This window comes from Opisthocomus hoazin, chromosome Z, assembly GCF_030867145.1.
Source record: "Opisthocomus hoazin isolate bOpiHoa1 chromosome Z, bOpiHoa1.hap1, whole genome shotgun sequence".
NCBI lineage: Eukaryota > Metazoa > Chordata > Aves > Opisthocomiformes > Opisthocomidae > Opisthocomus > Opisthocomus hoazin.
Window position 1 is genome coordinate 10786207 of NC_134454.1, and position 26387 is coordinate 10812593.

The window sequence follows — 26387 nt, forward strand, 5'->3', positions numbered from 1 at the left end:
GCCAACCAATAAAAAAAAATCAGTATTATCAACATTCTTCTCCTACGAAATCCAAAACACAGAAGCTACCAGGAGGAAAATTAAATCTATCCCAGCCAAAACCAAGACAACTAGTCAGATATCACTGAAGAGCAAAAATGAAAAAACAGTATTCACAGCTAAAGGACGAATGACCTTGAAAAGCTAGACAAAGGGCTTGGGCTTGAGACAACTACATCCTTCTCCCGTGTATTCCCCACTTCAGCCTCAGATTCAGGCCAAAACCCAAAACAAGTAAGCTTATTACTGCAGAATTCAGAAGACTCTGCTTGTACTTTATTTTTTGTTCAGTTATCAGAGAGTATTTTTGCAAACACTTCAAATTGCTCTTTGAAGTGAGATGCCAAATGTGAATACACAAGAACTTACATCTTTTAAGTCAACATACAACAGGGACAGAACAGCAGCAAAAGCAGATCTAAGGTCCTTCATAAACCTGAGCAACAGTTCACAGTTTTGTAGTTTTAAACCAGTACACAATGTTTTTGCAACACCTTTAAGCAGATGCCCCTACCACTCACTGGTGATTTACACATTTGTTAAACAGGTATCAACTTTTTACAGCTTAACACACACCTGAATGCTGTTCTCCAGCCTCCTCTCAGGGAAGCTGCACTGCTGCTGCAAGTCCATGTCTCAGGGCCACAGTGAGAGTGGGGCAGTAGCTTCTGGAGCAACATGCAGTATCACAGAAACTGACAGGGTATTCTATACCATCCAAAATGTCAGCATCAAACAGAAATTTAGACTTTGTTGATGTGCTGCAGAGCATCAGACAACAGAACAAGACAACTGATATCTGATAAGTAACAATAGCTGATGCCAAGACTACTTTAGAAACTTGTTCAAACACTTACGTCACAGAGACAAAAGGAGGCCTCGGCATCACTCTCCTACAACCCTCACTATGAACCTAAGAAATAAAACCAAAGTTAAACAATATTTACCTACTGCTATACTTCCTGTGATTTTCTTCATCTGCACTGTTGCTTCCACTTAAGTCAGTCTTACTTGTGAATGGGTATGGAGGGGAAGTAGGGACAGAGGAATTGGTGTTAGGATGAAATGCCAAAAAATGAACAGATTAGGGAGCCACAGTTATCCTTTTCCGACCTCAGCAACCACTGCTGAGGAAGTAATTAAAAAAAAAAATCACGCTTTACTGACACACTCCAGAATAGGAAGTAGCTGGAGAAATGGCAACAGACACTATGCCTACTGCTCACTCCTGCATGATATTATCTGAAATTACACTATTGGAAAGCTTTACTTATAAAATAATCAACATGGTTGTATTTATAATTAGCATTCACTCATCAACACTAGAACAGATACCATTTGCTAGAAATTAAAGTCAGAATCATACATGGATTGGGTTGGAAGGGACCTTAAAGATCATATAGCTCCACCCCCTCTGCCATGGGCAAGGACACCTTCCACTAGACCAGGCTGCTCAAAGCCCCATCCAACCTGGCCTTGAACACTGCCAGTCATGAGGCATCCACAACTTCGCTGGGCAACAGTGCCTCACCACCCTTACAGTAAAGAATTTCTTCCTAATATTAATCTAAATCTACTCTTTCAGCTTGAAGCCATTACCCCTTGCCCTGTCACTAAATGCCCTTGTAAAAACCCCCTCTCCAGCTTCAGATGCTGAAAGGCAGGCCCCTTCAGGCACTGAAAGGCCGCAATCAGGTCTCCCCATAGCCTGCTCTTCTCCAGGATGAACAACCCCAACTCTCTCAGCCTTTCCTCACAGGAGGGGCGCTCCATCCCTCTATCATTTTTATGGCCCTCCTCTGGACTTGCTCCAATAGGTCTATGTCCTTCTTGTGCTGAGGGCTCCAGAGCTGGATACAAGACTGCAGGTGGGGTCTCAGCAGAGCGGAGCAGAGGGTGATACCCATAAATGTAATATTTCCACTGACTAAAGTGATTGTAATTAAACTAAAGTAGATCCTTGCTGTTTTGAGAAGACAGGAAAGCTCTAAGACAGAGAGGCTTCTAAATAATTCTACCCCAGACAGCTCAGCGTTGGGAAGGCAGATGCACCAAGCTACAGAGATCAAGAGGCACCAAGAGGACAACAAGACCAGAGAAAAACAGCCTGGAAGGACACAATATACTGATCTTAGAACTGAGTTTGCGCAGAAGCAAAGGTCAACCAGCGAACACTGTGATGAGGAACACAAGCCTTCATCTTGAGACCCCCAAAGACCACCCGAGGGCGCTAACAGACATGCATGGAAGATATTAACATATGCTAACTAGTTATTGGAAAAACTACTAATATGCTAAGCATTTCTTGGAAATATAATGGATATGTATACTATGATTGTATTTAACCTGAAACAACAGGGTGTTTGGCACACACCTTTTTAGGAGAGATCCCCTGTGTGCCCAGCACCACAATAAAGAATACCTAATTAATAGCCCTCTGACTACTGAGTCTTCAACTCCGGCTTTTCACAGCATCAAGGAGCAGAATCCCCTCCCTCGACCTGCTGGCCATGCTGCTTTTGATGCAGCCCAGGATACTTGACATTGACATTACTTGACAGTGTCTAGTTCTCAACAATATAATAAACTGGTACCAAAAAAATTAGATTTATAAAGGTCATAACATCAATGTAGACTTCTGAACAACATATGCACACTGTTTTGTCACATACTTAAATATAGCCAACATGAACATCCAAACTACTCACTTCAGTGGCTCCATAAAGATCTGCCAGAGAACAGGAAAGTTAAATTTAATGTACAAAACTGTTTACTGATGGCAGAAACTTAAACTTCTCATTTAATTTCTATTTTAAAAGTTTGTTACATCAGTATGCTGAATCAAAATGTTTCTATAGCATTCCTAACTCTGCATATACTTTCCTACTCATTCTGAATTATTTTACTAATATTAGTGTCAGTCCAGACACGCAACAGATTTGGAGAGATGTACTTGCATGTCTTTATTGGCATTCTCAGTAAATTAGTTCAATCTTTGAGCAGGATTTGAGAGGTGTGGAAAAGCAGAAAATTACCATCTTCACAGAATGTTATAGGTCTCCTCACAATTGCCGAAAGCCTGTGAACAAATTAAACGGGCAGCACCCTTCTGTACACTCCCTTTCCTGTTGATAACCTGAACTCTGTTTTTCATAAAATAAAACTGACACTGGTTTCTGACCAGATTAACTGGTCAAATTTTTTGCTCTGGCATCCACTGCTAATAAAACAGTAGTATGAGAAAGCTACCTCTATCAGCATTTTTCAAGGCTAACAAATATTGATCTGTAAGATTATTTTTAAAATACAGTATTCAAACAAAAGCTTGACTTTAAGTATTGTTAATGTGCAATTTCTTAAGGCAGCTATTAGGTTGAAGGAATAGGTACATGCACTTGGGTCTCAGTCTGGCAGTGAAGCAATACAGAACAGAACACAGGGAACTGAGATACTCTGGGTGCTTATCAAGTTGGAAGTGAAATTTAAGGTTTCCTCTGAGTTTGTAAAGTTATTCCTGCATAAAACCTCTTATACTCGAGTTCAAAGGAGAAATAACAAAGACAGAAGGCCAAGTTTAAGAAACACTCTGATATTGTACTTCAATATCTCACCTGTTGTCCTTCACCCTGTTTACCCAGAAGCTGATTTGTATTACCAACAGATCTGCAATCTGACATCAACTGAATCTTTTAGAATTGGAACAACTAGAATGGCTTGAGAGGGCTCTTAAGAGTTCTCTGTGGGTTATCTTGTTATAGTTAAGAAGCTTCTCAAATGCACAACACTGTGGCACTGTTTTCAGCCACCGGGAGTTTCGCTTTCGTATGGTGTTACACTCATGTCAGACTAGCAAAAGCCCACGTCTGACCCCTGGCTCCTCCTCAGACACCTACCTGGCTGCATTTTTGGCTTAACAATTACTGTTGGTAGCAATATTTTTCACAGCCTAACAGCACATTCAGTCACTCCTTTAGAATAGTACATTGACAAGAGAAAATGCAACAGGCAGATGACCTTAAGGGTGAAATTAATGACACTTAATACCTGTGTATAAGGTAACAAATTTTTTCAGGTTATGTGGAAAAATCCCCACATTTTATGTGGATAACAAGCTTTTTGTGAGAATTTCAAGCTGACAGTAGTTTTGGTTTTTTTCCCCACACACAATATTCTAAAGTGCCCTTACTAACTGCAACCAAAATTACGCTGTTTTCTAAATTCATCTACAAACTAGGATCCACATTCAGAAAACAGTCCCAAAACAATGTCGCATTTCTAGTTTACTTGTCTGGAAATGTATGAGTGTTTAATAAAGAAAGTGAATCAATTGTTTCAATACTTATACCTAAATTTAAATTTACTAGCATGCCAAATCCAACTTTTTGGTTTTTTTCACCATCTTAACTGGATCTGTACTTAAACAATGAAAAAAAACTATGACGTGAAACATCTTACCGGGTTTGACAACTGATAATTTAAAAAACAAGTTATAATATATTAAAGAATTCCACAAAATTAGAATTACTTACAAACTAAAGCATCATTGACCCCCCGAGGCTGCCACATCCCCTTCCCCCAAGTTATCTGGGGGAAAACAACTAATAGAAGAGACATTTTATAAGTTTTACTCTTCCCAATGTTTCTGTACAAACCTGTTCTAAGTAGCTGAATCCTCCTCTCCCAGTATCTAATCAACAGTAAAAACAATGAAGGAGTCCTTCCTTCAAGGTAGCCACTTGACGCTTTTCACAGTCAGACTTTGAAATTCCTGCCTCCTGCTCTAAACACCTGGAATATCACCACTTCAAAATGAATAAGTGAACCCATCTACTCCTTACATGCCAAACTTGTCAGATATCCCTCTGGAGAATGACCTTTTCCAGTTTGACACACTGATGACTAAGAAGTTCAACAAGACTTAAAACAGTATTTCAGTTTGATAAACACAAGATTTTGAAAATCCAAGACTTAAAACACTTAATTTATTTTGCTGAAGAGTCACAAAGTCAATAAGGAACACGTGCAGAATCTGTGCAGTAAAAATTAAAACTAAAACTGAACAAAGTGGGACAAACCTAAGCTGATGCAGAGTTTCTCATGAAACATTCATTTCTAAACAAATTCTCAACAAGTTTTTGACTCAGGTGTTAGATTAACATCACAAGAAATCATTATCTGGATCTCAGGAGTTGAAGTCAATTCGCTCAATGTAAGTCTAATTATCCAGATGGTTCTCACAGCAAATAGCAATTCACATCCTTCATACACACCACTGGGAAGCAATGCAAGTTTGTAAGTTTACATACCAACTCTATCAGAGTAGAGGGTAAGGAATGAAAACTTCGGATAAGTTTAGCATGTGTAAAAAAACACTTTCCACTTCAGTGAAAAGATAGATCTTGTTTGTTCGTACTGCCTAGCACACATTCATTTTATTTTTTAGAAGTTATATGCTGCAGGAGTCCCTGCTCTCTACAGGTAAACCCAGACATTTTCCTCTCAGCACAGAACTAACTACATTTAAGCCAGTTTCTCTAATTTGAGGTTAGAAACTCCATACTTCATTTTCAAACCACAGTAGAGATCTGGAGTCAGTCCTTCAATTTATTATTTGAGAGCAACTTTTCAAAAGCATACACACACCTTGGTGCTCATGCACCATCAACATTTTTACACCAGGGAAATGAAAGCCTAGCCTGGTCTTCAGTTGTTCAGCAGTATACATTGCCACTAGAATCCACCTAAGAAAAGGTCACCAGCAATCCTAGACTGACTGTCTCTTAGGGTAGGAGAACAAAGAAGCTTCCTAATGATACACACCCTTACAGATATTTTACAGATAAATACCTGCTCAGTACATTTAATGAAATATTTGAGTAGCAGAAAGGACTCCTGGTTACACATGAACTATTTCTTCATTTGCCTCTTGTCACTGTTTCAGACTCTTCCCTTCTAAAATGTTTATTAATCTCCCTGAAATGGAGAAGCTGTATTTGAATATTTAATCTAGTCAGCATTCAGGAACCTCAATAAAAGAAAACGCTAATGCAATGATAAAAAAAGATCAAATTCTAACAGTGTTTATGCTTGAACATTACATGTTTTAGATTTCTTGGGTACCAGCTACTCATTGGTGTTGCTAAGCAGGAAGTTCTTCTAAGTCTGCTCACACTCAAAATTAATATAAAATTCATTTTAATCAGTGTTTTCTCTGTTCAGAGTACAATGAAACAGTCAAAGTTTCAGTCCATCTTTCATACTCTAAAGATAAACAACCTTGTGACATGCTGTGGTCAATCCCACGAACATACTTTTGTTAGCAAACAGCTTAAGCAGCCTACCAGAACTACCTACCCACTCAGTAAGTAACAAAGAGCTTCAAAACAAAAAAGTACTTCATATAGCAGTAGACTCAAGTTAATCAAAATGACTGCTTAGTAAAGGAAATGACTTCCTCTCAATTTTATTCAAATTATTATGTGTCAGTTCAAGAACCCAATTCTCAAAACAATTTTTATCTTGTAACAACAGCCTGTCAAGAAACTCTTGCTTGAGTTTTGGTAACCCAACCAGGAAAGTTCCTTTAGGTAATTTCACAGTAAGCAGACAAAAGTCTGAACTTTTCAGTGAAATGGGATGTTTTGCCTCATAAAAGTCATCTTCTCCTACTCTCAACCAAGTGTTAGATATAAAACTTCCACAAGAGCTGAAGAAAATTCAAACATGGGTGAAAAGTTACTTAAAACTAAGGATCACTGAAGTGGTGTTTACAGAAATTCAAATGAGAATGGAATTAACTTCCAGACTCCAAGAAAGTATATTTTTAGATGCTAATAATGTTATTAAGAAGCAGCAGATTTTTCCTACGAAGTGATTACAGGATATAGCACTAACCACTCAACTTGGAAAATACAGAAACAAGTCATTTGGGCACAAACTGAGGCACAGGAAGTTCCGTCTGAACATGAGGAAGAACTTCTTCCCTCTGAGGGTGACGGAGCACTGGAACAGGCTGCCCAGGGAGGCTGTGGATTCTCCTTCTCTGGAGATATTCAAGACCTGCCTGGACAAGTTCCTGTGCAGCCTGCTGTAGGTGACCCTGCTTTGGCAGGAGGGTTGGACTAGATGACCCACAGAGGTCCCTTCCAACCCCTACTATTCTGTGATTCTGTGATTTGGAGATACATTCTTTAAGAAACATTAACAATAACCAGTCCAAAAACTGGATTTGGACCTTTCTGGTTTATATTTAATTACATCAAAAACCTATTTATGTGCATACAGCACTTTCCAAGGCTTCTGGTGATAAGATTCCTATGTATTTTAGTAGGAACAGTTAGCAGGAACAGACGCACCTCCACACCTACAATACCCATGACACGAAGCTGCTACTGTATTACGAAGACAACAAAATATTGCACTGGAAAAAATGCTAGTAAGTCATGATTTTCTGAGATTTCATTATATGCTTTTAACTTGAGTCCAAGCTATTGTTACAAGACTATTACCTTTAGCTGTTTTTCTTGCCTTGTCTTGAACATGGTATTAAGTTGCATACTACAAAGAGAATGCTTTTAAATAATGTATTGCTTAAATATATTAAATGGTTTGACAGTTTATTTAGAACTGAGATGCCATAATATTTCTCTCAATTTCAGAATGAAAACTGCTATTTGTCTTGAATACTGTAAACAATACAGAGTTAAAAGTAGTATGCAAGAAACTGAAAAATGTCAAATTGTCATGAAACGGCAAACTACACATGCTGAAAAAGCCATCAGATTTGGAACAGTCAAATCCAGTGTCATTACATTAGGACAGCAAGATGCAAACTGAACTATTTCTTGTCAGTTCAGCATACACAGAAAGAATTTTATTTCTACTTCCTACTTGTAGACATACTTTTCTTCAGTTGACATAACATTCCAGAACACAACACACTTAGTAATGAGCAGAAAGATAAATTCAATAAAACAATCAAAAAAACATTCATTACCCCTACCCAATACTAACTTTAAGTAAATACTGAAAAAATTGTGCAGTGGAATTATTCAAGAAACCTCTCATTCCACTCCTTTAAATGTGAAGACAGATCTGGTACCATTTACATTTTTTTAAAGAAACAAATTCTTGCAAGTCATGGAAATTTAAACTGCCCAAACCAAAATAAATATTAAAAGAAGCCTCTTTTTTTTAAAGTTCAAAAACTGCATAATTAATCAGGCCTCTTCACAAAGGGAGGTCGCTTTTGGAATGCTAGAACTCAAGCTCCTTATCACTCATTAATGATCTGAAAAGGAAGTTCAACAAGATGACTTAAGCTTACCAGTAATACCAGACAGAAAAAGAAAAGCAAACAGATACCTCATGATAGGGGCTGCTCAATAAAGCAGGAGAAGAAAATTCAGTGTTGATAAACACAAAAAAAATTGTGACAGAAAAACAATTCCAGATTTACACAGACAATGACAAACTCTAAACTATTACCCCTCAAAACTTCCATATTATAAACAAGCGGTTCCATAAAATTGTCAGCTCAGAGCTCAGCAACAGTTCAGGAAAGCCTTAGAAGAGGGAAAAGAATAGCACAAGAGAGACTTTCCTTTGAGGTTCTACAGAGCAGAGTTTAAGACAGGATTTGGGTTTTTTCCTCATTCATTCCTGCACAGCAGCACGCAATGACCCAGGCTGTATTTCTGCTTATTCAGACTTCAGGTTAAGTTCTGCATTTTACCAGCTAAATCATTCACCAAATCTAGCTGAATTTTAGCCCAAGGTTATCAGGTTCAACGTCCCCACAACCTCACACCTGAACACCCCCATACCTGTTAGCTTTTGACAGGCCAGTTCTACAGATGTGTAATCCAGCAACTTGTTCAGTGTATTCTCTTGAGACATTTCTCTCAGATATTGCAACAGTAACTAATTGCAGTATTTTTGTCTCAAGAATACTCCATGGTTACCTTCTTCACTACACTACAGAAAGGAATCCCAGTTTTGCAACTTAAGTTTTGAATGTTTTAATGCTACCTCTGTATTAAAGTGAAGCCATAATTCCAAACTGTAAATGAACTACTACTCTAAGTGAGATGAATTTTTTTTAGAGAACCATTATCAAAAGGCAGCACTTTAAATATAAGAGTATGTACTGCCTATTGTAAGGCTTGCCCAATAAAAGGTGAAACTTCCTAATTGCACAGTACTTATATAACCAACACTTCAAGAAACTCAAGGTAAAAATACCTGTCTACTTAGATACCTATTTTAGTTTGTATTCCTGTAATACCTGTATAACCCAGATGCAGAAGGTGCATTGTGCTAGGTATTGCAGTTAAACTCAACACCTTGGGGCAGTGCCTATCTTGTACCTGACAAGATAATGGATGTTTTGCATGCTACATACTTTAACAATATCTGACCTTCAAGCCCTTTAGGTAGCATGAAAATAATTGAGTTCACTGGAAGACATAAGGAACAGATCAGCAAAGCTAAACCAAAATGCTGATGAAGAGTAGGGCCTTAAAGGACAAGGAGACAAAAGCCAGTAATTAGATATAGTAAAAGCAGCCAAATGATGAAAGAGAGGAGCCTAAAACCAGAATGATAACCTAGGAGAACTAAGAGTAACAAGTTTAACAGCTAGGACAGACAAGAAACAATTCAATAATCAGTGAGAGGATAGACAAAATCGTTTAAAAAAATCACTCAAACATAATGCAAGCTTTTTTTTTTCAAGCTGGAGAGCTCAAGAAAGGTTCACAGTTGTTAGCTGTCAGTTCTCTGAACTCTTATCTATGCTGAACAAGCAAATCAATTCCTTTGAAACATATTCAAGACACAGCTTCAATCCTGCAGCTTTTACCTGCCATACATACCTTGAGTACTTCAGTGACTGTGCAGGGAAGCTTACAGCTCTCTGCAAGCACCACCAGATCTAGTGAGGGAGTGAGAAATGAAATCAGAAAAAAGTAACATACCTTGTGTTGCTCTAGTGCATCCACCCACTGTTGTCTGTGGTCTGGGTCCTGAGCTCGGAGGTACCAAACACTATCATTTACGCTAATATCAAATCTGCATTCGTCAAAGTCATGGGGCTATGACAGAAAAAAAGCGTAAGAGTAGGTAAAATTAGCAACATGATCAACAATACCTCACAGAATATTTTGACACTAAAACACTAACTAGAAAACCTGGTCTATACTGTCTTGAATTCATCCTAACTTCTAAATTCTGTTTTTTGTAGCTGTCTCTATGAACACACACTCATCACAAAAAAAGCCACTCTTCTGAAAAAGAAAAGCCTGTTTAACACATTCTTATTAAATAAAATTGTCAAAATTGTCAAAGAAGTTCTGCACAAACATCAAACAAAACTTCATACTTCAAAACAAATCCTTAAGGAAAGTAATTACTGGACATAGCCAAGAAAATATACCAATATTTATCATCTCAAAGCAGGAAAAGAAATCAGTTATTGCTATCAGTATTGATTTTAGATGGAAGGAATACATACATTCCAGCAAAACCCACCAGGATAGAATCACAAAAGCAGACTATAGCTAAGTGATAAGGAAGAGCAGGAGCAGCTCAGCATCCTCTGCCTAAATTATTTTCACCATGTCAGTCCGGACTGTCAGATAATGGGGAGCAACATGCAATCCCTCCAAATATCACCACTTGAATGCATCTGACTTTCAGCTCACATGCCTAAAATACTAAAAAGCTTTTACTAGCATTACAATGAAGCTGGTAAGGAAAGTACAGGGAAACAAAGCAATGATCTAATTTGCCCTGTGCCTTGACACTGTCAGTTTAATTAAAGATACTCCTTAGCAAACATCCAACTGAGCACAACATCCCTTCCCATCCACCCCTTGACAACTATTCTTAAAGAAACACAACACAGGTATAGCTGAATACCTTTTTTGAATTTGAATACAAAGAGAAGTTACACATGGAAGTAACCGTAGGAAGCTAACAAGCTCTAAGGTTCAGACAGCATCATTTGCCTTAAGGACCACAAATATTGATTCCAGATGCTGAAGACAAGTCTACACATTAGTAATGTCCTTTACAACGTAAGAACCACTCTGAATACATTAATCTTGCAGATAACCAAAGCACTGTGGATCACTCATGAAACACTCCACAGAAGAACACCAAAAAGCACGTCTCCTCTGCTGTTGTGCACAACAGCCTACTGTCAGTGACAAATGTTTTCAGAAGATCTGGAAATCAGACGTTACACACATAATACAGAATCTTTCTTGTTTAAATACACTAAGGAGGAAGAAGAGCACAACAGAAGCCAAACTACCAAATAAAGAATGTGCTAGGAAGAGTTTAACAAAAGTAGATGATACTTCACTTTTTTAAAAAAAGCTTCACATATTTGGTCAAGCATCTGAACCTAAGTTCGATTTAAAGAAATTTAAACTTCCCACAGAAAAAAAACCCCAGCAACTGACTACACTGACAAACAACTGCAGCTACTAAATACTTAATACCTGACTATCTCCACTTAACTCAAACAGCTGTCAAAACTGGTTCTATGCACTGCTTTGCCTTCACTGAACCACAGAACATACAGATGTAAGCAGGGACATGGTGGCTTGACACTGGCTGGATGCCAGGTGCCCACCAAGGCACTCTTATCACTCCATCTCCTCAACTGGACAGGGAAGAAAAAAACAACAAAAAGCTCGTGGGCGGAGATATGGATACACAGATTACTCATCAGTTACCATCACAGGCAAAACAGACTTGACTTGGGGAAATCAGTTTAATTTCTTGCCAACCTACATCAGAATAGGATAATGAAAAATAAGAACAAAACTAAAGGCATCTTCTCCCCACCCCTCCCTCCTCCCCAGGCTCAACTTCATTCCCCATGTTCTCTACCTTCCGCCCACAGTGGTGCAGGGGGACAGGGAGTGGGGGTTGTGGTCAGTTCATCACACCTTGTCTCTGCTTCTCCTTCCTCCTCACACTCTTCCCTTGCTCCAGCATGGGGTCCGTCCCACAGGAGGCAGACCACCACAAACATCTCCAATATGGGTCCTTCCCACAGGCTGCAGCTCTTCACAAACTGCCCAGTGTGGATGCTTCCCACAGGGTGCAGTCCTTCAGGAACAGGCTGCTCCAGTGTGGGTCCCCTGTGGGGTCACAAGTCCTGCCAGGAGCCTGCTCCAGCACAGGCTCTCCATGAGGTGACAGCCTCCATTGGGCATCCACCTGCTCTGGCATGAGGTCCTCCATGGGCTGCAGGGGGACAGCCTGCCTCACCATGGTCTTCACCAAAGGCTGCAGGGGAAAAATCTCTGCTCTGGCACCTGGAATGCCTCCTCCCCCTCCTTCTTTCCTGGCTTTCATGTCTGCAGAGTTGTTTCTTTCACATCTCTCACTCCTCTCTCCCAGCTGCTGTTGCACATCAGTTTTTAGCCTTTCTTAAATGTGTTACCACAGAGGCACTACCATCATCACTGACTGGCTCATCTTTGGCCACCAGCGGGTCCATCTTAGAGCTGGATATGCCCCATCTGCCTCTGTCAGATATGGGGGCTGCATCTGATATCTTCTCACAGAAGCCACCGCTGTAGCCCTCCCACTACCAAAACCCTGCCACATAAACCCAAAACAGGACATCAAGTTTTCCACTCCAGGCCCCTCTTCAACTTCTTCAAACTGCATTTGCTACATTATTACCATATTTCAGAAAGTTGTTTATCTGCTTTAGGATAGCAAACCTGCCACATCTATGTGTCAGGCTTATATGCCTGCTCCCAGCCACCGTTCTGCCAGGCCCTCCTTAGCCATGTGGTAGAGGACATGCACCTGCAATGGAAGGTTCTCCCAAAAAGCAAGCATACAAGAATTGGTTATCAAATTCTTTCCTGCCATGACAGCATGCCTCTGCTCAATCCAGCCCTTTGCCAGGAGTTAAAAGCAATTACATGCTACACAGTTAGAAAGACTTGCCAAAATTAATCTTAAAAGCCTGCAGTAGTACTGATTCCAAGCTTCCCTACACAACTTACTCCAAGGCACAACCATCTTTGCCTCCTCCCCCATCTCTAACCCAAACATAATCTAATGCAATTTAAGACTATCACCTCTGTCTTTTTCTAAGCCAAGTCTGTGTGTTCCTTTCTTTGCATAGCAACTTTTAATATATTTGAAAATCTATGCCTCCTTGCTAAGACAGGGAAGGCAAATGTTTTCCTAGAAGTCTGGCTATAACCTTTTAAACAGTTTTCTGGGCCATTCTCCATGCGCGTACCTCTGCATTACCCATTGTTAAGAGACTAGGACATCTAAAAATCAGGTCTAGGGTTATACTCAGCTCACTGTGTAGTTCCATGTTACAAAAAAGCCAGTTGATCAGGTGGTCCTGCTGGACAAGTTGCTTGAAGATAAGAAATAGCCACTAACAAGGCTAAATTGTGCTTCAAAAGGAAGACAGGCAGGTGACAAATGACTCACTCTTGATTGATGTATGCTACCTATTTAATCATCCTATAGTACTTATTAACTGCCTATTTTCCACATTTTTTGGCAACTGAGACCTATTATTTCCTCCTCTTTTCCTCTGCTTTTTTTTTTAAAGACAGGCTCCACAGTAAGAACCCTGAATTAAGTAAATGTAAAGACAAGTTCTCTAACATGCATTTTACCAAGAGCAAACAAAACACCTGAAAAGTCATACCTGTGACTTTCTTAACACAGAACAAATCAAGCTGTTGTCGATTAACCATTTCCTCAACCACAAGCGAGTTCACATTTCATCTTCAATGATACCTTGGCAGACTTCAATACACAAGTTTTTCGTATTATCTGTTACATTCTCCTCCTCACTAAGCTATAGACAAACTTCCTCGGTCTCTCTCCTGCTATAAATGCTTTTATTATTTTCTGTAGCTGCATCTAGTAGAGACCACAAAGCATCATTCACCACTTCTCAGGTCTGCCCTTAATCTTTTAACATCCTCCTCAGACTAATTTGAGCCTCTTCTTGCTGGAACTTATTCCATTTCTTTTCCCTTCACTCTCTCCCTGTAGATCTCAACTCATTTCATTTAGATCTCCTTTTTTCTGAGGTTCACTGTTTCTAGCCTAGTGTTGACTTTCCTCTTTATGCTCAGAAGCAATTATAAAATGGTACAGTTCTTAGCCAGAAGCCAGATGGCAGAGGAAAAATAAGGATTTTCATCTATAACAAGCTAAGGACCTGTGCTGAGGCCAGGATATGTCCTAGTGCCCTTTCACAACCAAGATAAGGTGAGAAAGAGGAATGTTTTAGTCATGCAGGGAAGCAGGAAGCAAGCATGAGTTCACTGTCTACCCTCAGGACCTAAAGCACGTTTGAGAAATTCAGTTGCTTTTCCCTAACTCCCCCACAGCATAGCAGCCTCCAGCAGCATACATACATAAATTGAGGACACTGGGGAAAAAATCCCAGATTGAAATGACATTGAACAGGAGCACCTGAAAACCTTTATAGCATTTTCAAAGGTGAGCTGGGCAGACTTTAAGCACCTATGGCAGAAGCAGCCTGTGTACATGCCAAAGACACCTTCTAGAGACAGCATTTTAAAAAAAAACCTAAACCACTAAATCATACTTCTGTGCAAGAATACGCTGCATGAAATAGGCCTCCAGCATCCCCAAACACCCTTTCTGTATGCCTCCTAAGCTTTCTTCTAAGGCACCTGCAGAGAATCCTGCTGAAACAAAGGCAATTGCAAGTATTCAAGGGTCACAGATCTTTCTGTATAGAACCAGCTGACACTAGGCCTTAAATTCTAAAGAAGCAAGAACAGTCTACATGAAGAAACATTTACTTGGCTACAGTTACTGAGGAAGTCCATAGCCAGCTCAGGTCTCATGAGTCACAGCTGACTGCATTGCCACAAAACCCTTCCTGCTATACAGCTCTCAAGCCTGAAGTATTCATGAAACAAGCTTCAGGGCAGTATCTGCTTGAAAAAATACTGGTCCAAGCACTTAAAGCAAATCACACAGGGAAGCTTAAGTGTTTTTATATACTTCATAACCTCCAAGAGTACTCCAAGGGGAAAAAAAAAAAGCACTGGAACAAAAACTTTTGCTTGCTCTCTCACTACTCTAAATGGTATTTCTTCCTTTCCCTACAAACAAAAGCTGGGGCAGTTCACAGTACATACAACTCGAGCCTGCACATCACAACTATTACAGTGTGCTTGTGCTACTATTTCCATTGCAGAACTAAAACCTACTTGCAGTGAACATATTTTAAACTTTCAAGGTTTATCATATGAAGAAAATACCAAGCCAGGCACTAGGACACAAGACAAACAATAAAGGTCTACAGAAAATCACAACTACCATTCTTTAGTTCTCTCAGGCACGAATGTCACTAGCACAAATGTGACAGAAGCTGTTATCTAGCCTAGCTCCATAGTTCACAGTTATTAACAAAACAATGTATCATATATTGCTATAAAGATAACTGCAGTTTACAAATACAGCAGTGGTATACACTGTAATAACATACATTAACCGAGTGAAGACAAGAATCATACTTACCTAATTCAGTAACACAAAGCTATTTATCCCTGAAGCTTTGACAGCAGTTTTTTGTTGTTTTTTTTTTGTGATGCCAGGAAGTAATTTTTTTCATACAAGATTAAAAAAATTAGTCTGCACATTGATTTTGCCCATGGCTAAATGTGAAAACCTGTTCAGTGGCTGAATACCATTCCTGAATTTCTAAATTCCAGGCATATTTAAACCAGATTCCATAAAACCTCTAATGCTATTTCTCATTCATCCTGCTAAAACACCATATGATGTACTTTCCTGTGCACAGAATCATCACAGCCATAAAATCTTTTAAAAGAACCATATTAAGAAAAAAGTAATTTTACAAGGCAGGCAAATATTAAGTACTACCTGTTTAATGCCCTCCAACAAAACTACTGCAAAATTATGTGAAATCGTTGCTTTTAAAAAAGACACTTTGTGAAGTGATGCATTTTGGTTTACTTAATTAGGTTTTACAAAACTCTCTTAAGAGAAAAAGATGTAATTAGCTGAATGCCTTTGATGATCAGGTAGCTTTCAATTCTTTGCAAAGACTTTAGTAGTAACTTCAAGCCACAACATGAACCCTGATGTTTCTCCCCTTTCTTTTAGGGCAACTCAAGGCAAGTTAACAGAACTTCTCATTCTTTTTTCCAGGCAGACTTGAGGATGGTGTCAGTGAAAAGGTACTTAACTGAAAATTGAGAAAATGAATTAAAGTTTTTGTAGTCAAATTGAAACAGTACTGGGACAGTAGCAGAATACCACTTTGCAACTCTGATGTCTATCTGCAAGCATCTTCACAACCACAAGTCTGAAAAAATCTTTTAAACATAGCAGTCTCAACCAACTGTAACTTAAATACCTCTTGCAAAAGTGGACATGAAGAGTTATACCCGGGAAAATGAGATGCAAGCCAGGCTATCATAACTGATAACTGAAAATGTAACAAATGTAACATGTAGGGGATGTTATCACTTCAGGTGGTCAGAATCATTGCACAACCAAAACAAGTCTTGGTTCTTTGTGAATAATTGGGACAGCTGCAAGACAAGGGACTCCTGAATAATCCCTTTAGGTGCCTGGACCTTGGGAGAACAGGTATGCAAACTACAGAGATAAGGAGGCTGCAGGATAATCTGAAGACCCCGCCAAGAGACGCCAAACAAACAGGTGCGATGGACATTACCATATATTAATGAGTTCTCGAAAAAACCATTACTACGATAAGCATTTCTCGCAAATGTAATGAATATGTGTGTTAACATAGCATAAATACCTAGTAACTGTGTCTCTTCGGTGCACACGTTTGGAGGAGAGATCCCCCGTGTGCCAGGCACCATAATAAGAATACCTGCTTAATAGTCTGCCGACTATTGAGTCTTCAATTCCGGCTTTTCACGGCATCATAACCAATGCTTACCGGTTCAGAGCTGAACACACAATCTTTTCCCATGTGAACAGTGTCACTTTCCTGCAATTCAAGGCACAGTTTATCCACCATTTTGTGGATTAGTTTTTCCACCATCCCCATGGAATTCAGGAAAAAAGCATCCCTTCTGCACCATTTTGCAACTTCCTGAAATCCTCCATTTACACAGTACCTGAACAAACTACCACTTCCTCCACGAAAAAAGTTCAGTGCAATTGTCATGTAACAAGACCTACAATCTGCCTATATGTTCTCACAGGTCATTCAACAGGTTCTGGACCTGGATGTATTCACTCAAAGGCCAAAACCCCGTTTACCCTCTCTAGTTTCCAACAAGAAATCCAGAAGATCATTCCAGGACTATATGTACAGGACAAGAAAGTATAGAAGGGGACAAGCAATTATCAGGATATGCTAAATTGCATTTGTAACATGGTATTACTTTTGAAAGAGACAGGCTCAAAAGGACTGTGTTCACACATCAGAAAGTGAACCTCCTCACAACAGGAGGCAGCAAAATAGACAAACGGAGAGATGTGTGTTTGATAATTTAGGAAGCAATGGACAAAAACACTGTTGCATGTTAAAGAGACAAGGTGTAACATCTTATATGATGAACTATACTGAGGACCTTAAGGAGTTTACCTGACACAACAGAAAAAGGGAAGCCCAGAAGCAATATAAAGTAACAGGTAACAAGATCAAATTAATCTCTTCACTATTTCCAGTAAGCAGCATGTATCAAAATACAAAAAACATTGCAGTTACTGAGAAGTGAGGCTAACACCAAAGCATGTATTTTGACTGTGAGAGTAAATAAAAACCAACCTATTTGATGCCAGGAAGAAAAAGTTACATGAACACTTTATGTATGTACTCACATTGAGGTTCTAACAAAAACCCAAAGATAAAAAGTTTACTTTAAGGTTTGTGCTGTATGAGTGAAGGAATTAATTTTAAATGAAAACTGCATTTCAGCTCCCATGTAATACCATTCTGGAATTGGCAAAAACTTTGACTATTCAGCTAGAAAAAAAAGCCAGTGAAAAACCTCAGCCAAGTTTCAAAAAGCACACATATTAAAATAATTTTTCTAAAGCATTTAATTCATGACAGATCCAAACTGTAGAGGAATTGTGTCCCCTCCCTGCAAAATTCAGAATGGCTGAAAAGATAACTTACAAAAAAACGTTGAATAGGAAAGATAGTGAAATGAAGTACCAGAGAGATTTCTAAGTTGTATTCTCTATGGTGAATAGTACATAAAATCATCAAGGGAAAAATCCTCTCCATCAGTTAAACCAAAATATGCATTTTACCAACGAATACTATGCTTGGCAAGAATTTTACTAGACAAGATAGGTCTAAAAACGTGGCCTTTTGTGCCCTGTTAAATACTAAGGAGAAGTATTTAGTCAAGTTAGCATATTTCTTACTGGAGTCACTGCTCTTTTTTCAGAATACAGCCTGAACATTGCTGCTCCAAATGGTCTGCTCCTCCTTGTATCCTTCCCTGACATTTTCCTCCGAATAACCACCATCACCATATTCTCCTTTAGAGATTTCTTCCTTTCCCAAATTTTGAGTGCACACAGCAAAATCCTCCCTCTGCTTAGGAACAATCCTTGTCCCTTCTTATTCTTTTAAACAAGTACATTAATCACAAGATATGTCTATAATGACTCTAGATTACTGTGGTGGCCTGGCCCTGGCTGGCTGCCAGCTGCCCTCTCACACCCTCTCCTCAACTGTACAGGGGGTGAAAATAAGATGAAAAGGTCGTGGGTCAAGATAAAGACAAGGAGATCACTTACCTACTGCCATCATGGGCAGAACAGACTCAACTCAGTGAAAGTTAATTCAATTTCTTGCCAATTAGAATTGGATGGTGAGAAACAAAGACAAAACTAAAAATACAGGCACAGGGGAACGACGAATGAGGGCTGCGGTCAACTCATAATGCTAACTCTGCTGCTCCTTCCTTACACTCTTTCCTGGCTCTAGCGTGGATCTTCTGCATGGCTGCAGCCTACTTCAGGGCATATACAGCTGCTACGGCAGAGTCCTCCACAGGCTGCAGTGTGGACATCTGCTCTGCTCTTGATCCTCTCTCCACAGGCAAGTGTCTGCCACGCACTGCTCTCCTCCATGGGCTGCTGAGGGTCTCTGCTCAGTGCCTGGAGCACCTCCTTCCCCTCTGCCTGCTCTCACGTCAGTGCTTGCAGGGCTGCTTCTCACACTCCCCTCACCCCTTTCTCATACACTGCTGAGCAGCACTTTTGCCCTTTAACTGTGTTTACCTCGAGGTGCCATCACAGTGGCTGAGGGTCTCAGCTGTACCCTGCAGTGAGTCCTCTGGAACTGGCCATGTCCAGTGCAGGGCCACGTGGCAGCCCCCACCCTTGTCACATACACCCAGTGCCATTATAGAAGTCCATCAAGATTCTTTTGTCTCTACAAGTTATTGTTGAAGACCCTTGGCTTCAGAAGTATAAACATTTAAAGTTACTAAATAAAGTAATTACTTGAATTTTGCAAGGGTTTTTTTTAGTATCATTAGCTATCTAACTCTGAGGGTGGAGCAACTTAGACAAAGTGTTATACTGCTTCGCTTATGATAAATTTTATTAAAAATGTATTAAAACCCAAGAGATGTCACAAGGTCTAATTCACTTTATTTGTAATGCTTCCTTCCCCCGAAACAAAATCCAAGTAGATCCCCAAACCTGGGGAATTAGGGTCTGCCAAAATTCACAACACAATTCTGATTTCCTTTTCTGAATCCCAAAATCCAGGCAAAACCTAATAGAAACACTGGACTTCAATGTCTCGCATTTCCTTGCTGTTACTCTTCAGCAACAAGAACCAGCTTTTTACTTGCATCAGCTGGCTGTATATACTCTTTCTACAGATTATAGGAAAACCTTACTGCAAACAAGCAAGACGGCTTTATGCCATCCGAAACAGCGATGATCCTTTTAGGTGGCAAGACATGGGACATCTAATGGTTTGCTCATTACTACATTAAAAAGAAACCTTTCCCATAATGGTATATTTATACCTGTAGAAAAATCTTACAAGAAAATAGACTTAAAAATATAAAAGCCTTTTCAATGGTTTTTACATTCTTTGCTACTACCCAAATATTTCACTTCAGGTCCTAGGTTAGGATACTGGCCTTTCAAAATGCCTTTCAGCATTGCTTTTTCTTTTAAATAACAATCTTCTCTTTCCAGAACCTAAAGTAGAGGCCCACTACACCCATGAAAGTAGAAGCATGCTACGTAGAATTTAATATTAGCTTGTTAGCATGCCATGCAAATTTTATAATTAGCTTGGTTTAACCCATTGCAAAGAAGCTCTCTCATTGGAGAATTGCCTTTTTAGGTCTAGAACAAGCATATATTGTATGTGTTACTTTACCAGTGAAACCACAACTAAAATTCGAAACTTTCTGTTCTCAAGAGCAAACCTAGCCAATGTGGTTTTCTGCACACCCAGCCAAGGGGTTCAAATGCAGCAGTGATAATCTAAAAACAGTATTCAGACTTTTTTGTGGGGAATCAACAATCCTATAGTCTTACAGTACCCAATTTGTTAATTAATATTTTATCCAATTATTCACCTGTTAATCTGGAATTATGTAGTATTGAGTCATGCTGTATCAGTTTATACGTAAACACACCTCTGACATGCTATTCTCACCTCCCTACTGAAAAACCAATGACTTGTAATAGCAAGATCTAGAGTATAACAAACATGCACTTGAAATATCAGCTAAACTTTGGTCAGACACATGGAGTGGAATGACATTATTAGAAGAAATGAAAGCAAGACTACAACAGTTGTAAATAGCATGTGCACACAGCCATTGCCTAAAATAATTTGCTAGTGATTGTGGATGCCCTATGTAAGAGGTCCATGGATTAGTGATGGGGTATTAACAGATTTAGATATGCACCGGGAGAAATCAAGATATAACTAATGGGCCTGCTGTGTCTGAACACGGTCTGAAGAATCCTAAACTTTATCAAAGTCACAATAACTTGCCTTTAGAGCTAACTATCAGTTACTGACTCCAGGATATGATATACTGAAAAGGTAGGCATATACATTGTCGCTTTGGTGGGAACCAAACCAGAGAATGGAGTCCCCTGCCAAAAAACACCTATGATGCTTCTCAGGTATCCATCAAGAGCTAAGTATTTGCATTAGTCACCAACATCATCCATCAGCCATGAAAAAAAAAAATCAGAATTATACCACCTGGACAAACATCATCTCAGAACTGATTTGAAATCACCAGGTTAAACTCATTAGGAATCCCATCATACACAGCAAGAAGCTAGAGTTGTTAGTTAGGCAGGAAGCAAGGCAACCTCATATCAACTGCAGAGAATACAGAAACCCTGTGCGTAACTTTTTGAAGTTTATTTTTATACAACAGTCATACATAGGGGCAGGAATCACATATACACTGCTGCACTCCTAAAATCACAATTTGTATACTGATTAGTTTCGTCATATCTCATACTATGTACTGCAGCATGCCACGGAAGACCCACAAGTTGTATATACACCAGCAGCAACAGTACAACATGGGTTTCACAAGAAAACCATGAGGCAAGACCCAGCAAAGATACTCTACCCTAAGAGAAAAGCCATGCTTTCCAGCACTACAGTGAGCCGGCAGAGAGAACAGAATACCCTGGACTTAGACTCACAGTGGTGGGAATGGAAAGTTCCCATCCTCTGAAAGCAGTGGAGCTGCAGCTAAAGCAGAGGCCTGCTGTATGTGTCAATACAGCACAATAAGACTTAAAATTAGCTTGGTTTAAATCCAATCATGAGCAACTTACAGTACAACTGCATAACCATTTCTACGAATGCTTATGCTAACTATGCAAGGGCCAGACCTGATCTGTAAGGCTCATTATCAACTTGTGAAAACTGGCTCTGTGAACTAGACCATGGTACCAGGTGTCTCTTGCCACAACATAATTTAAGCATGAGACAACAAAGGCCTTAAAAATGTGGATACAGATTAGAAGTAGAGGCCCCAGAACCATTAACAACTCTTTAATGATCAACTACTGGTCAGTGAAAATGCACAACCACCACAGCTGGGAAGGCTGTTTTTTCTCTAAGTAGCAGCAGCTACACAAGGGGAAAACAACCCCAAAAAGCTGAGCAATAGGGTGGAGTGGTTTAACCTTGCAGCTGGCAACTAAGCACCAAACAGCCACTTGCTCACCCCTCCCCTTGCCACCCACCGCAGGATGGGGAAGAGAAATGGACAAAAGGGGAAGCTTGTGGATTGAGATAAAGACAGTTTAAGACAACAAAAGAAATTCTGATAATACCAATAACAACCATACCAACCAAACAAACTATACAGAATACAATTTTCTCTCCACCCAATGACTGATTCACAGTCAGTCCCTGAGCAGTTACCACAGAACTGAGAACTTGTGGATTTGACAGAACTCCCCAAAAAGACTGAACTAATGGAAAAGTTCAAACTCCAGGAAAAAAGGGAATCAAAAAAGAATATCCTTGTCCCCCGACCAACCTCCATTTATAAACTGAGCATGACATCTATGGTATGGAATAGTTCCACTGGCCAGCTTGGGCTAGCTGTCTGGCTGTGCTCCCTCCCAGCTCCTGCACACCTCATCAGATGAGTATGAGAACTGGAGAAAGACCTTGATTTCTTAGCAACCACTAAAACCATCAGTGTTATCAACATTCTTCTACTAAATCCAAAACACAGGAGTTACTGAGAGGAAACCTGACTCCATCCCAGCAGAAACCAGTACACAGGGCAAGGCACCTGCTGCAGCCTGGGAAATTAACACCTCCCCAATGTCACAGCCCATGTGGTCCAGGACCAGGAGCCTCAATCACTTTACTGAAGATGGTTATATAACATTATAAATTGAGGGAGCGCAGGCGGGCTGGCAGAAGATAACTGCTTCAGTTCTGTCCCTGTCCTGTCACCCACCTTCCTCCACGCCTTACTGAAGAGCTCTTCAGTCAGGTTACCTTGATCTCAGCAACTAGGACCATCAAAAACAAAGACATCTGGCTAGCTATATGGTACTGCATACTTACACCTAATTTAGGATATGTCACTTTGCACAGATAATGATAATGGTTAGTGTGTAAGAATTAATGCATAGTGATACTTGTTGCTAATAAATGTCAGCCTAAAAGCTTTCATTCTGAAGTTCAAAATTTACCTAATTTGTCAGTTTAAACTCTCCCATCACAGCTATCTCTAATTACTTGATACATAACTATATCCGTGTACATATCTATATATGCACACATATGTTTAGTTATGAAAGAACTTGAAAAGAGCTTAAGAGCAACTTTCCTCCTTAGAAGAGAACAACTCAAAGCTTCAAGAATACATTGGACAATAGTTACAATACAATCTAGATTAAGTGCCTGGAGACACAGCGTAGCAAATTCTATTCCAACTGGTCCTCTTAACTGAGGAATGGCGGACTTCAATCAAGCGGTAAGACACACCAAACAGACTTAGAAATCGCTGAAGTCAGCTAGAATATTCAATCTAATCCACACCGATTAGGATTCATGAGGAACATGTCAAAAGCAACAACTGAATTGTATGCCTAACAGCAGGAGGCAAAGAGATGACCTGGAAAAGTAGAAAAAACACTCAAGTAGTCATCTGTGAAGAACTATTCTGAGTGTACGAACAGAAGTGAAAGGCTGGTATGTTAGCAGCTTCAGGGGGCAGCAAAACAGGAGACAGCCTCCTGCAGCTGCATATTAGTAGCGTATTCTGATGTTGTTACTTAGCATTCTCAGAATGCATATCAGAAAGTGAGGTCTGGTATTGTACAAATCCTCAGTAGAGATGTTAAAAATGTTATTAATGGCTATCACAGGACAGATCAGATAAATCAACAGCAGGTTGCCTAGCAGGACTGTTGAGCAACACTACAACCCCAGAGATGGGTGACATATGAACCAACTGTATCCATGAACAACATATCAACTATAAATTAATCTTATGAAGGTGCACAGATATTCAGATTGAGCAAGAATAAGGGTTGCAAATACCACAGAAAAATTTGCTAAGGTATGAATTCATAGCTTTAACACCAAATGCAAATGCTGGAATTATTTAACCCTTGGTATAGCATCCATGAGAAACGCTCCACAGCACAGAAATGCTGATATAAACCACGGGAAGGAATTATGATCCTGAAGTGGATGTCAAATCATAAACGTCGTTAAAACTTAATTATCTTAAAAAAGTTAAGTAGGGGTACGATATTCTATTTGACAATAAAAAGTTGACAGAAGTACTGTTGGATTACAGTCCTAACTTCAAGTGTGTAGTAACACATTATGTTCAAGTACTAAGGATGAATTCTTCAGCAATATTAAGTAATCCTAAAGTATTTGGTTAATACACACTACAGATTTTTTCACATGTTAATCATTATGGGATTTTTCATTATAATATGAAGAGCAGTCTCACCTGAGCTGATCTGGATTTTTATTTTTCAACTTAATTTCCTCAATACATACTAAGGAAGAAATCTTCCATTTTTCCACCCTGCCAAATAATTGCTTTTTGCTTGCTGAGGATATTAGCACTCTACAGCACTTCAGTAAAAACAATGCAACATTCTGACATGTTCAGTTTGAATATCAACCCATTCACTGCTGGCTCAGATAACTCAAAGACATAGACAAATTTGTACAGAAGATGTGAATCTAAAAACAATTCTCCAGGAGAATCCCACGTTCCAAGCAACTTCTGCTTCCTGCACCAGCACTGGCCCAGTGTCAGTATCTCCTAGGCACCAACTCCCTTTCTCTCCCTCACTCTCCTGTTGCTCTTTGGCATTTTCCTCTCCAGAATACAATCACCTCAGGCCTTTCACATGTGAGTAAGCATTCCTGACCACACTTGCCTCTGTGTAGAATATCCATTCAGATTTCTCTTCCGTTTAGCAAGATTTTCCACAAGTCTGGATTTAGCTACTTGATTATTTAAGGTACACACCGAAGCCTAAAATTACTAATCGCCATGTGTCTTAAATAAACCTCTGCCTAGCCAGGGCTTGTATTCTATGTCTTAGTTTACTCATGTCATCTTTTTAGTAGCAATTAAGGCTGAGCAAGCACTTTATCAAATTACACAAAATGAATTATTTAATTAAATGCTCATCACTTCATGCTAAAACAGATTGTTTTCCAACATCAGACAGTTAGAAACAACATTTTCCCATGCAATTAGCAATCATCAAAAATTTACTGCTACAGTATTTCTGCCCAGGGCACGGACTTACAGCTTAGCTTTTTCAATAAAAGCTTTCAACAACTAAAAGCTATCGGTTCCCATTCAACTTAGCTAGCAGACTGAATCAAACCTATCAGTAGATAAAAGCTGCAATTATTTCATTCTTATTTTATTATAAGCAGGTCTGTTAGCATGACTAAAGTTCAGAGCAGCAGCTAGAAAAAAATCAAATCCAAAGTTGACCCACATTAGTCCTCCAAATGGATCCACTTCTATACGCTACCACTCCAACTGCTTTTGAAATATTGCTACATTTCATATTTTGTAAAAATAAAAGAAGCATGTCAACATACTGTTAATGTCGGGGTAAATTTCTCGAAGACTGTTTTGCACAACATGATTCTTCATGCTAGAAGTGTTCTAAATACTACTAAGAACCTTGGTCTAGCACTGACATCTTCAACTAAAAACAGACATTACAGAATCACAGAATGGTAGGGGTTGGAAGAGACCTCTGTGGGTCATCTAGTCCAACCCCCCTGCCGAAGCAGGGTCACCTACAGCAGGCTGCACAGGACCTTGTCCAGGTGGGTCTTGAATATCTCCAGAGAGGGAGACTCCACAACCTCCCTGGGCAGCCTGGGCCAGGGCTCCGTCACCCTCGGAGGGAAGAAGTTCTTCCTCATGTTCAGATGGAACTTCCTATGCTTCAGTTTGTGCCCATTGCCCCTTGTCCTGTCACTGGTCACCACTGAAAAGAGCTTGGCCCTGTCCTCCTGACACCCACCCTTGAGATATTTATAAGCATTTATTAGGTCCCCTCTCAGCTTTCTCCAGGTTAAACAACCCAGCTCCCTCAGCCATTTCCTCATAGGAGAGATGTGCCAGTCCCCTCACCATCCTCGTAGCCCTCCGCTCGACTCTCTCCAGTAGCTCCTTATCTTTCTTGAACTGGGGAGCCCAGAACTGGACACAGCGCTCCAGATGCGGCGTTACTAGGGCAGAGTGAAAGGTGAGGAGAACCTCCCTTGACCTGCTGGCCACACTGCTCTTGATGCACCCCAGGAT

At 39.8% G+C, this 26387-nt stretch overlaps 1 protein-coding gene across 2 annotated transcripts in view; it reads right to left on the reverse strand.

Moving 5' to 3' along the window:
• CERT1 (ceramide transporter 1) overlaps positions 1-26387 on the reverse strand; it is an 85465-nt gene that overhangs the window by 48843 nt on the left and 10235 nt on the right. For both annotated transcript variants that reach the window (XM_075410969.1, XM_075410968.1), the window contains exon 3: positions 10017-10133. In XM_075410969.1, coding sequence (XP_075267084.1) covers positions 10017-10133 — 117 coding nt within the window. The remainder of the gene's footprint in view (positions 1-10016; positions 10134-26387) is intronic.